Source organism: Chinchilla lanigera, unplaced genomic scaffold (assembly GCF_000276665.1).
Source record: "Chinchilla lanigera isolate Chin_1 unplaced genomic scaffold, ChiLan1.0 scaffold00015, whole genome shotgun sequence".
Taxonomy (NCBI): Eukaryota; Metazoa; Chordata; class Mammalia; order Rodentia; family Chinchillidae; genus Chinchilla; species Chinchilla lanigera.
In genome coordinates this window covers 18,992,689-19,005,268 of record NW_004955416.1, presented here as the reverse complement: position 1 = coordinate 19,005,268, position 12,580 = coordinate 18,992,689, and the positions used below count along the sequence as shown (strand labels likewise).

Genomic DNA, 12,580 nt, shown 5'->3' with positions numbered 1-12,580 from the left:
GCGTTAAATCTCGCCCGCCCCCGGGGGAGCCGGGCCAGGGCCTCTGCACCAGGCAGACCTGCCTGTGTGAAAACGGCCATGTTGCCAGGCAAGGTGCTGCATGCCTGTAACCCCAGCTACTTGGGAGGCTGAAGCAGGAGGATCATAAGTCTGTACCGAGCCTGGGCAACTTAAGGAGACCTTGTCTCAGAAAATAAAGGGCTAGGGATATCACGCTATGGTAGAGTGCCCTGGTTCCATCCCCAGTACCATGTAAAGAAAATGACCTTGTGTGTTTGAAAGCCCATCCATTCCCAGGGAGAGCCCCGGCCCATCTCCACGTCCGTGTGTACATGAGACCCACAGCGAAGGCTGCCGCGGGAGGGGTGCGGGGGAAGGAAGCTCCCAACCTGCTGGATGTCCGAAACGCTGAGTTTGTGTTCTCTAAAACCAAGGTTAACAGGAAAAATTTCTTGAGAAAGAAAGCTGTCTTGGACAGAAAGGGGTCTGGAAAGTGGGCTGCCCACCAGCCCGACTTCTCACGGGTGTTTACTGAGCAAAGCTACGAGGTGAGGCAGGTTCAAGGTGGGACAGAACTACAGTCAACAAGATTACAAGTACGGTCCTTTAGGTAATACTGAGCCAGTAGGAAGTCATCAGGTGGGACAAAACTGTGGCGAAGCAGTAAGGTCACACGTAGAGTTGCTGTAATAATGATTACATGGGGAAGCGTGTCGCTCAGCAAGGCACCCGGGACAGACAGGCTTCCCCGGAAGGGGTGGGTTATGGAGGTTTGGTCCTCCAGCCAAGGTGATGTATGTTCAGAGTATCAATCACTGCTGTTCATCCCTAGAGGAAGTATGTGGGTGAGTCGTTCCTCTTTCCTTGCAGCCTGGCTGTCCGTGAGTACACCCCCAGCCCTGTGTAACTGCCTACAATACTTCTGCCCAACTTAGGAGAATCAGGGAGGCCGAAAGACGAGGCGGCCAGGGAAGAGCTTGCAGAGCACAGCGATGCAGCCTGCGGTCCTGCGGCTGCCCCGGAAGTAGCCACAGGTGGGACGCCAGGAGAGCGGAGCTGCCGAGGGGCAGAGACCAGATTCCAACTCCTTTCCCAGCGAGGCTCACACCCCGCCCTTGCTGTGCCTGAGATGAGCCGGAAGTGAGAGGGGGCTGCGGCCTGAGGCTTGGGACCAAGTGGCTTGTGCCCGGTTTCCGCAACGTGCCCTCCCTCTGCTCACGTGGTGAGCACTTGCTCCACCCCAGCAAGCGGGGGCTTCTCCCTCCTGGCCCCTTTGGGCACCTTGCCTTCCTCCCACGAAACTGTGGCCACCAGTCAAGGAGAAGGACCAGGAGCCTCAGGGGAGAAGATGGGCCTGGGCTCCGAGCTCACAGCAGAGCCAGCTTTTCTCTCCCTGCCTGCCGTCCCCTCCTGTGAGCCCGTCCCACAGCCCGCCCCAGAGCCGGCTATGGAGTCAGAACTGGAGGGTCGCTTGGGCAACCTCAGGGGTCCTCAGCCTTCTCTGGGTCCCTGCAGTCCCGAGGAGGCCACTGATCCATCACCGAAACAATGCTGTCTGCCCCACATGAGCCTGGCGGGTGGACAGCTTGGGAGAGGGCCAGCTGGCACCTGGAAAGCTGATGGGGATGAGATGCCACAGTGTGGGCAACAGGAGGGCACAGACTTTCCAGCTCAGCCCTGCCTGTCCCAGCTGCTGCCCTCGGACAAGCTTAAATCTACCGTCCTTTCAAAGGAGGCCCCCACACACAGCTCGGGTGAGTGGTGCTGATCGTGTGGGTGCGTGGCGCAGGCTCAGGGCACAGCCTGCAGGAGCAGCTGTCACAGCAATGGGCCCCGGTCCATGCCGCCTGTGCCCAGAGAGCCTGAGGGCAGAACGGGCCTTCTCCACCGCCCGGCAGCACCCAAAGCAGCACCGGGCTCAGGCGGACACTTACTGCCTCTAGGCCAACACACGGGCAGGTTCAGAATAAGCCTCCCCTCCTGCCCTTGCTTGGCTCAGCTTCACTGTCATTCTAGAAAGCCTCTGGGATGGCACAGGCAAACCCAGCCCTCTCTCCGCCTGTCCCTGGGCCTGGACCCCTGCCAAAGCTGTAGTCGAGCTGCGCCCCACACCCCTGCCCCATCCCCGCACAAGGCTGGGGACAAAGGACAGGCAGGACTGAACCACGGCCCTTAGAATGGCAGGGGAGACCGGCAGGCCCAGGCCCTGCTGGGGGTGGTGGCTCACACCCTGCGGTGTCCCGTTGTAGGGCCCATCCTGCAGCAGGGCCTGGAGCAGCTGAGCACCCAGCATCTTCCAGCTGAAAGCAGATCAGGCACTCGGACCAGGAGGACCAGAAAGCCCAAGGACTCTCTCTCCCTGGATGGGATCGGGGGCCCTGCCCCGCAAGGCAGCCAGAGGAGCTGAGGTCTCACATTCACACCCAGTGTGTTCGGGCAGCATAGCATGCTTAGCCTGAGTGACAAGGTTCTCATCAGTGTTGTGGGGACTGCACAGACCCTGACGCTGTGAGAGAGAAAGCACTAAAGGACTGAAAAGACAAAGGCTTGCTACATCCTGAGAAATGTACTACGCATTTACCTGCCAGGGAAGCACTTCCTCGGATTGCAGGGAGCTCATATAGTTTCCAGTTTCTCTGGGTCAAAGAAAGTATCAGCATTGTGTCTGCTTGGACAGCGCGTGCGCAGGCTGCAGGGTGCGTGCATACATACGTGTGTGCGTGCGGGCATGTAAGTGAGTGGCACTTGCTGGGACCACCAGGAGCCTGCCACCCCGGACTGCAAGGCCCCCACCCTGAAGGGGGTCAGGCCTCCTCACTTGAGAGCAGGAGAAATGCAGGTCAAGAGTGTGGCCACAGGGCAAGCACCCTTCCCAGGAGCTCTGTTCCCACTACACATGACACCCCAAGATGCTCTGGCTGTGGGACCAGGGCGGGGATTAGCTCTGGTTTGTCTGCACAGCGACTGCAGCGATGACAGGACTGTTCTTTGTGAGACCTCATCCCTGAAGCGCTGGGTGCTCTGGAATGTGTCATGCCCACAAAATAAAGTGGCTGAACTAGAGCAGTGGGGTGAGCCTGGGCCTGGGCCACACTGGAGTCACCCGGCAGGGCTGTGGCCCTGTGCTGCGCACCGGCGCCTGAAGAGGCCACACTTGAGCCTTTTGGGCGGTTCCAACCTCAGCAGCTGAGGCCGAGAACCCAGGCTGGGTGGAGACTCCCGGGCTCGATCTCAGAGACCAACTTCCATTCTGCAGCTGAGGAGCCCTCCCGCTGGGTCCCCCCCAACGCAGGCGGCTCTGACTGATGTATCCCTGGGCTTTGCATGCCCAGGCTCCAGGCCTGAAGGATGACGCCCCTCTCCCCCAGGGCCTTGAGTCCACAGAGGCTGCCAAGCAGCAGGGTAAACATGGAGGCATCACAGAGAAGCTGTGGCCCAGGAGCGCACAGGCCAAGCAGGGCAGGGCTGGGTTCCAAGGACCATCAGGGGGCTCCAGGGGCACAGCAGGGGCTGGGCAGGGAAGACCCAGGCCATTACACAGCTCGGATTCTGGTGCTGACCTTTAGCCGAAGTCTGTGCATTTCCTCCTTAGCTGCGCCCTCCTGCCCTGCCTGGCCCAGCGTCAGGGTGGGAAGTACTGACACTCATTTTTAAAAGTTTTAAATACCTATAATCACACTGCCAGCAATAAATACTCATTAACGTTCCAAGAAGACGCCCAGTGTCTCCTATGTGTACAGTTTTTAAGCAAAACTGCAGTCATGTTCTATATATTTACACCCGGTGTCTTCATATTTTTTAATGAATATTGGGTGCTTAATATTCTGCTTTATGGATAAATCAGTGTTGGAACTTAGGTGTTCAGGTGCTCACAATTTCCTCTTAGGAATGACACAAGATGCCCCGCCTGCAAACACTGAGGAGGGAGCGAGGGAACGCGGGGCCCCGCGAGGGCTGGGCCGCCTCCTGGGCCTGCCTAGTCACTGTCTGTTGCTGACACACCACACCGGACACCTGCAACTTAAAGGAGGAGGGCTTTATCTTGCCTCCCATTTTGTGGGGCTTTCAGCCCACAGTCAGCTGGCTCCAGGTCCCCAGCCAGGGCAGAATGTGGAGGGAGGAGCCGGGGAGGAGATAAACTCCAGGCCACGCCCCCAGCGACCCCCTACACTCCACCGCCTAACAATAAGTCAGCTCTAAGCCCTATAATCCACTCACCTTCCAAAAGCTTCACCTGTAAGTGCATGAGGCTCCTGGGGAACATCTAGATAGAGCCCTAACAAGGCCTTTTCATTTTTTATTTTGAGACAGGGTCTCACTAAATTGTCCAGGCTGGGCTCAAACATACAATCCTCCTGACTCAGCCTCCCAAGTAGCTGAGATTACAGGTATGGGTGACACTATCCAGCTACACAGGGCTCTCTTTATAACATTCTCTTCTCCCTAAAGTTTTTTCTTAACAGTAATGTCCTTCTTGCATAATTTTAAGCTGATCTCTAAGAGTCTCACAAGTTTAACAGTTACAAAGCACAGATATCCTGCACTTTATAATGAGATTACATGCTGATGCATGTTTTGTAAATTTAAAATATCCTAAGTAGAAAATGCACTGAATTCACCTACGCTACCAAATATCACAGCTTAGCACCCAGGACACCATAGTAGGGTGTCCATCCTTACCCCTCATGACCACAGAGCTGACGGGCAGCGTGGAGCATTGCAAGGGGATATTGTACCACAGTCACTAGCCCAGGGAAAGATCAATCTTTAGAATTCCAAGGATGGTGTCTACTGAATGCATATTGCTTTTGTGCCACAGTGAGTTTGAAAAATCTTAAGCTGAACCATAAAAGCCAGTGATCAGCCAGGAATGTGGGCATGTTCCTGTAACCCCAGCTATTAAGAGGCTGAGGCAGGATGACTGCAAGTTCAAGGCCAGCCTGAGTAACTGAGACCCCCCATCTCAAAATGCAAAAAATGGCAGGACCATCTGGGTATAACTGGGATTGTATTATTTATATGCTTCAAAAATATTTAGGGCTGAAGATGTAAGTTGTTCAATGTGTAAGAAATGCCCACCATGTAACCTAATTAGCAAAGTGAGTGCAACAAACTTGTTAGCCAAGTCTGAATTCAGTTTCCATGGGGAAAAGGACAACTATCTCATTTCTGAATCAGAATTCAAGCTAAGAATTGGATAGTGAGGGAGGTGGAAAGGTAAGTTGGATGAATGGATGGATGGATGGATGGATGAATGGATGGATGGGTGGACAGATGGATGGATGAGTGGATATGTGGGTAGGTGGGAGGGTGGGTGGATAAATGGACAGATGGATAAGTAGAAGAGTAGGTGAGTGGGTAGGTGGGTGGATGGATGGATGAATAGGTGGGTAGGTGGGTGGATATGTGGGTGAGTGGGAGGGAGGGCAGATGGATGGATAAATGGATAGATGGGTAGATGGGTGCATATGTGCCTGTCTGGCTGGACAGATGGATAGATGGGTGGGTGAGTAGATGGAAGGAAGGAAGGAAGGAAGGAAGGAAGGAAGGAAGGAAGGAAGGAAGGAAGGAAGGATAGATGGATGACTAGATGGGTAGGGGGGTGAACATGTGGCTGGGTGGATGGATGGATAGATAGATGCATAGGTAGGTGGGTGGGTGGATGGACAGACAGATAAACGGACATACAGAGATGTGAAACCTTGCCATGCACTTATCAGCTGGGTTCCAAAAGGCACTGCCCTCTTCAGTGACTTCACGCCTTCCTGTCAACTGGCCCTCTTCACATGCCCTGTGTTACCCTTGAAGGCTGCACCCTCTGGACAGCGCAGCAAGCCTCGGGACAGGAGTTCCGAGTCTGCCGTGAAAGTAAAGGACAATGGGGGAGGGTGCTGGGAACGGAAGAGCAGCCGCTGTCACAGTTCGGGGAAGGGGCATGTCAAGGGAGTCCTTTAGGCCCCTTAAGCGGTCTCCAGAGAGAACCCCTCACTTGCCAGGCAGCTCCCTGAAGTCTCCCTGCACGTTCTCCCTCTCCAGAAGGCTTTGGAGCCCTGACTGTTATCAGGGAAGAGAGGAAAAAAAATACCTCCTCACCCTGGGTCCTGCTCAGACAAAACTGGACAAACCCAGCCCATGCCAGTGACTTTCTAGGTACCCTGGGGAGGGGCCTGGGCGCAATGGCCGGGCCACCCTCCCCTTGGCATGTGACATGCGCGCCAGAAGACCCTTCATTCAGCCGCTAGACTGAGGCTTGGACCTAAGGCCGCCGTCTCTGCCAACAGCGCAGGAAACCACTCTTTCAGAACGCAGCTGTCTCAGATTCAGGAACCCACTTCCCAGCAGGAGCTGAGTTCCTCTGAATCCTGTGACTGTAGCAACCTTTCCCACAGGGTGGCTCGGAAAGTTGAAAACAGGCCACAGAATAAAAAGCATGCACTCGTGCCAACAGGCAGCAAGACACTGCCGCCCAGGAGCCTCACGCCTGGCTCTGGGCTTCCGGGCCCCTAAGGCTAAGAGGAAAACAAGTGTTTCTAATGGAGACTCCTTTGACTCCTCAGAGAAGCTGGCTTGCTTTCTCCTCCTGGTTGATATTTTACACACACACACACACACACACACACACACACACACACACTCTTCCTCAGCTGGGACCTCAAGGGGCAAAGGAAATGAACTTCGTTAATGGAAACCTCATAACTCTTTACCCTGTTCAGTTCAGTCCCTACTGTTGCAATATTAGTATTTTTAAACAAATGAGGACTCGAAGTAGAGGGGGAAGGGCTCCTCCGAGGACAGCTGTGTCTGAACCTAGCTGGCCCCGTCCTGCTGCCCCGCATGGACTGAAGAAAGTGTCCCAGGCCCAGCCGGGCACAGCACACAGAGTCTCGAGGTCTCGCCTGACCCCAGCAGGGCTCAGCCCCCGGCAGAGAAGGGATGGATGTGGCAGGGACACTGCGGGCCCGCCAGTCACTGGGAATGACGAAGCCAGCCACACCTGGAGCCCCGTGCTCCGGCGAAGTCACAGCCGCACTCCACTGCCACGGACTTTTTGGTGCCACTTCAATTCTCATTTTAAAACCTCACTGAAGAGTGGAGGCCGCGCTGGTCTCCCTCCCTCCCCGTCTCCGGCAGAGCCGCAGACTCGAGCCACGCTGCCAGGCAGACAGGAGGCCAGGTCGCCTCTGAAGCCAGGACCGTGCTTAATCGAGCTCCATCTGAAGCACCTGGCTCCGAGGGCAACATGGCTTTAGCTCCCAGAGCCCTGCTGTCCTTGGTGCTACCACCCGGCTGGGAATGTCATCCTGTTCTTCCGCAGCCCTGGCCCCATAGCGCCCCACCGTAAGGCGGGACTGACAGGAAGTCCTCTCTCCCGTTTTGGTCCCCCTGAGGCCAGGAATAGCTGCCCCAGGGCCTGCACAGTGGAGCTTGGCGCTGCGGGGACCTTCAAGATGTGATGAGATCACAGGTCCTGTCACCGGGAGGAAGGTCTGGCTTGCTGCGCCCCCGGGGAAAGGACAGCCAACTACACAGAGCCTGTTGGTGCACTGTGTATTAGAATACTTAATTGATCACACCGCCCGGGGTCGTCTGGAAGCTCTCCCTCTGCTGAAGAAAGGATGCAAAGTCACGCAGCGCGACCCGGCACAAGCCAGTGACTCAGGCAGTGAGCACCTCTAGGGGGCCCTTGCCCTCTCTGCTGCTGCCAGCCACACAGCCCCGGAGCAGGGCTCCCTGAGGCTCAGGACCTGTGACCCTGCTCCAGCTGCGGCTCCTCTTTAACAGGGTGACTTCAACCCTGACCTTAAAGCGTCACCGTGAGTGCAAATGTGTAACTTCGTGACCATGTAGGACCCAGCACACAGCAGTGTGGGGCCTGGTCCCCAAATCCATAGGTCTGTGCCCCAGGCGATGGCATTAGGAGGGCCTCTGAGAGGGGAGTAGGCCATGAGGGCGCTGCTGGGAAAACAGACCCTGCTCTGGGGACCGGCTGCCTGTTGGGAGCAGCTGAAGCTGGAAATCAGTCACACATGCGGGGTTAAGACAAAGCCAGCCTGGGAACACCGGGAGCTCCTCCAGCCATGCAAACAAGCTGTTTCAGCTTGCAAGCTGGTTGCCAGGCAGAGAGGTTGAAACTGACATCAACCGCCCCAGTGTATAAATAAATGCCCCTATGGTGATTGTCCAGTCCTCTTTTCCCATCCAGAAAAAGGCCTCCACCTGACCTCAGCTTTTGTCTCTTGTCTTTATTTTCTAAATCCCCTTGCCATTTTTCTCCGGGACCACTGAGAGCCACACCAGTTCGTGGCAGCTACTGACCCACTCTGCTTCCCACTGAAGGCAGCTCCTGGCCTCAGCGGGTTGGCTCTCAGGCACATCAAGGGCCTGGGCTGGACAAGGGGCACAGGCACTGGGATGGTTCCAAGTGAGGTCAAGACTCCCTGCTTGCTCCAGGGCCAAGCTCAGCACCCTAAGGACCTGATGTCGCACCAGAGCTTGGGGCTGAGGTGATTAAGGAGTGACGCAGCTCACACCAAGTCTTTACTCCCAGACCCACGCCAGACTTACACTGCTTCTCATGGCAAGAAGTGTGTATCTTCTTATCCAAGTCCCTCAATCACCTCTCCAGGCAGGAACTTGACTTCTTTGACAGACTCTGATTCATTGGCTGATACTGGGCTTAGAATTTAATTTTGCCAATTAGACTGTGATCAGGAATCTGTCCATTTCTTCTGTTTTCCATCTTATTAGAATACAGGTTCTCATAGTAGATATTGGTGAACTTCTGAATTTCTGTAGGATCTGTTGTGATTTCCCCCTTTTCATTAATTGCTTGAATTTGTTTTTTTTTTTCTTTCCTATTTTTGATGAGGCTAATGGCTTATCAATTTTATTAATTCTTTCAAAGAACCAACTTTTCAATTCATTGATTCTTTGATGGTTTTTTAGTCTCAACTGCATTAATTTCTGCTCTTACCTTTGTAATTTCCTCCCTCGTATGAGCTTTGGGTTTGATTTGGTCTTCTTTTCTTTTTTTTTTTTCTTTTCTTCTTTTTCTAGAGGTTTAAGGTTCGATATAGGTTGTTTATCTGAGCTCATTCTGTTTTCCTGATGTGAGAGTTTATTGCAATAAATTTCCCTCTTGGAACTGCTTTTATTACATCCCATAAGTTTCAGTTTGTTGGGTCAGCATTATCGTTTAATTGTGTATACTGTGTAATTTTGTGTTTAATTTTCTCCATGGCCCATTGGCTGTTCAGAAGCGTGTTGTTTAATTTCCACATGTTTGTGCAGTTTTTTTGATTCCTTTTGTCATTGATTTCCAGTTACAAATGTTGGCGGGGCTGTGGGGAAAAAGGAACTCTTCTCCACTGTTGGTGGGAGTATAAAATGATGCAAACACTGTGGAAATCAGTGTGGAGATTCCTGAAAAAAGTAGGATTAGTTTCCCCTGCTGGGTATCTTCCTAGAAGAATTAAAAACATCACACCACAGCAATATATGTTCACCCATGTTTATAGCAGCACAATTTGTAATAGATATTTTTGGAAACAACCAAAATGCCCATCAACTGAGGAACAGATAAAAAGATGTGAGCTTTTTTTTATATAATGGAGTATTACTCAGGCATAAAGAAAGATAAACTGTATAACCCAGACTTACATATGAACACATCGTATCGTCTAACTAGTGTGAGACTCTGGAAGAGTAAACAAGATCCAAAAGGTACAATAGATATTGTGAATAGGGAAGAAACTGGTCAAAAGAAAAGAGAAACTGCAATGTGAAAAAGGAGGAAGGAAGGAAGAGTACAGGAAAAAATACATACAGACACAAGACAGTTAAGACAGTTATGCAGCTGGTCTCTCTTGAGACTGAGGGGAAGTTTTGTGCTAATAATGTTCTGGACAATGTGTCACGCCTATATCTTGTACTCTGAACAACTACTGTGAATATAACAATGTGCATTGTGCTGCTTATTGTTACTCTCCTACTAGCCTGTTTTGAAAGTTTTATTGTCATTTCTTGATTTTTTTCTTTTTTTTTGTTTCTTTTTTTTGTTTGTTTTCCAGTACTGGGAATCAAACTCACAACCTCGCGCTTGCCAGGCAGGCGCTGTGCCGCTGAGCTAAATCCCCAGCCCCTCTTGATTTTTTTCTATTAAAAAAAAAAAGAAAATAAAAAAGAAACAGTCTCAGAAAGAGGACTTCCTGCTAGGCCGGGCAGCCAGAGACCAGTGATTCACATCCAGATCTGCTTGACTGCAAAGCTGGTCTTGTCCACTAAAGGCCCTGCCCTTGGATCTCACAGCAGTCTCTTCCAGTACACCAGAGTGCACTTTGACCTCACAGCCCACAGTGAGCTCCGAGATAGCTCAAAGCAAAGAAGGAAAAAGCAGCTCATTCAAGGATGGGCACAGGGGCTGGCAAGCCTGAGGTCCTGAGTTCGATTCCTGATACGGGGTGGCGGGGAGAAGAAAAAGGATGAGCACAGTCATGCAAGTTAAAGCACCAACATACAAAAGAGGAGGACTCCAGTTGACCACATGGGGCGGGGGTGGGGGGAGACCAGGCTTGGGGCCACTGTGAAAGTCACTGCGCTTCGTCAAACAACCACACAACAACTCCTGACTACTGACCACTGCCAGAGCACCAGGCCCTGTTCACAGGACCTTGTGTCCTAAGATTCGAGTATGTCCACACCTCACTCAATTCTCATAAGATCTACTTAAATGGCCGCTCACCCTCTTTCACAGATGGGGCAGCCAAGACCCAGAGAGCCTAAGTGCATTGTCCCCGGACACACAGGGAGGCTGTGCCGCAGAGCGGGGCTGCTGGGTGGTCACGCTGTCCGCACGGGACAGCAGAAGTGCACCGCCGGGTGAGCGAATACGGAATGAACACCACGGATGCGCACGCACCGAACCCACCTGCGGGCTCTCCCCTCAGGGCTCTGGTTGCCCCAAGCGTCCCTGTTGAGCCTCAGCTTCCAGGTGTGGGAAATGGGCCAGCAGCCTCTGTGGTGGCCATGACCAGCAAGCACAGGATACTCAGGTCTCCCGACAGGCTCGGCAAGCACTGTGCCCCCAGGAGCAGCGCTCTGCAGCCAGCCGGGAGGGCCCCCAGGTGTCCACAGCCTGGGGGAGCCCTGTGGGGGCGACTCTTGTGATCCCAGGACTCTCCCAGGCCTGAAGGAAGCGAGGGGCTGGCTCCCGGGCACAGGACCCCACTTAAGCACACAGCAGGGGAGCAGGGGGCCGGCCCACTGCATGAGGTGGGTCTCTAACCCGGCCCTATTCCTCCTTGCAGGCCTGGGGCTCAGGACCCTGGGCCCTCCAGCCAAGGCCGCTGCACCTGCACCCTGGTGGGCTTGGCCCGCACCCCCGCCTGCAGCCCTGGCTGCTTCTGTCCCCCGCCCTGCCCTCGACCGCCCTGAGCCCTCCTGCCAGTTGGAGGACACGGCTTCCTGCCCATGGCTGTTCCCCAGCCCTCGGCCAGCTGGGGACCCTGCGTTCTCCTCAGCGGGTTCCCTGACTTTTTGGTGCTGCGGATTGAACCCAGAGCCTGCACCTGCTAGGCACAGCCTGTACCACCGAGCATCACCCTGGCCAGATGTCTGCAGGCCCAGAACTCAGCGCGGGGTCGGGCAAGACGACCCTATGGAGAGATCTGCTAGCGCCACCTTAACGAAGTGCCAGAAACCGAGTGCGTTAAAGAACACAAACGGATCCTCTCACCCACCTGGAGGCTGCAAATCGGAGTTCGAGGTTACCGGGCCTCTCTCTCCCCCACCGCAGGCACCACGCAGTAAGCGTTCAGCGTGCGGCTTCATAAGATGAGTTTTCACAGAGGGCACATGCCCGGAGACTCACCCCGAACAGCCCCCAGCCGCTCCACGCCCACCTTCCGTGTGCCGGGAGCATTCAGGAGAGCAACGCGCCTGGGCGGGGCCAGGGCGTGAGGCGGGGGCGGGGCCGGACAAGATCAGGCATAGGCGGGGCTTGGAAGTCAGGGGCAAGGTACCCACACACGCTTGACTCAGAAGAAAGCAGCAAAGGCGCTTTCCAAGCCGCTGCGCGAGCTCGTTAAAGACAATTGCTTCTTAGGGGCTGGGGATTTAGCTCAGCGGCAAAAGCACCTGCCTGGCAAGCGCAAGGTCGTGAGTTCGGTTCCCGGTACCAGAGAAAAACCAAAAAAAAAAAAAAAAAAAAAAAAAGACAATTGCTTCTTGAGAAGTCCCTTCGTTCTCACTAGCATTCACAGCTGCGGTGCTGAGCCCGGACGCTTGACACATGCGGCTGGTCTGATGCATCTGGGTTCGCCCCCTCCACGGGGGAGGAAGGGCCCTTGGAATGCAGCTGTGCAACAGCCACGAGGCCGCCTGCCACCCTCCCTTGCTGGGGTACCGCGGTGCCCTCGGGCAGGACCACAGGATGCAGAGGGCTCGAGATGGGCTGCCCTTGTTGCCGCATCCTGCCCGCAATCCAGGATAGCACCACCGGCCACCTTGGGACCCAAGTCCCCAGGAAAGGCCCCACACCAATGGGGTGAAGCTCCTGATGCCAGGTGAACCTCCTGGTGAA

General features: G+C 54.3%; 1 protein-coding gene across 1 annotated transcript; it reads left to right on the top strand.

The window, feature by feature from the left end:
• The first annotated feature begins 10,125 nt into the window (after positions 1–10,125).
• Positions 10,126–12,094, top strand: LOC106148149. Its single transcript, XM_013512529.1, has 2 exons — positions 10,126–11,067; positions 11,099–12,094. The coding sequence occupies exons 1-2, from the start codon at positions 10,894–10,896 to the stop codon at positions 11,834–11,836; spliced, it is 912 nt and encodes a 303-aa protein (XP_013367983.1). The 5' UTR covers positions 10,126–10,893; the 3' UTR covers positions 11,837–12,094.
• Positions 12,095–12,580: the final 486 nt, after the last annotated feature.

Excerpts from the sequence above, each read along its gene's own strand:
- LOC106148149 (XM_013512529.1), top strand. The coding sequence starts at position 10,894 with ATGAACACCACGGATGCGCACGCACCGAACCCACCTGCGGGCTCTCCC. Across the intron at positions 11,068-11,098 it reads TCAGGTCTCCCGACAGGCTC|TGCAGCCAGCCGGGAGGGCC; the intron begins GGCAAGCACTGT and ends GGAGCAGCGCTC.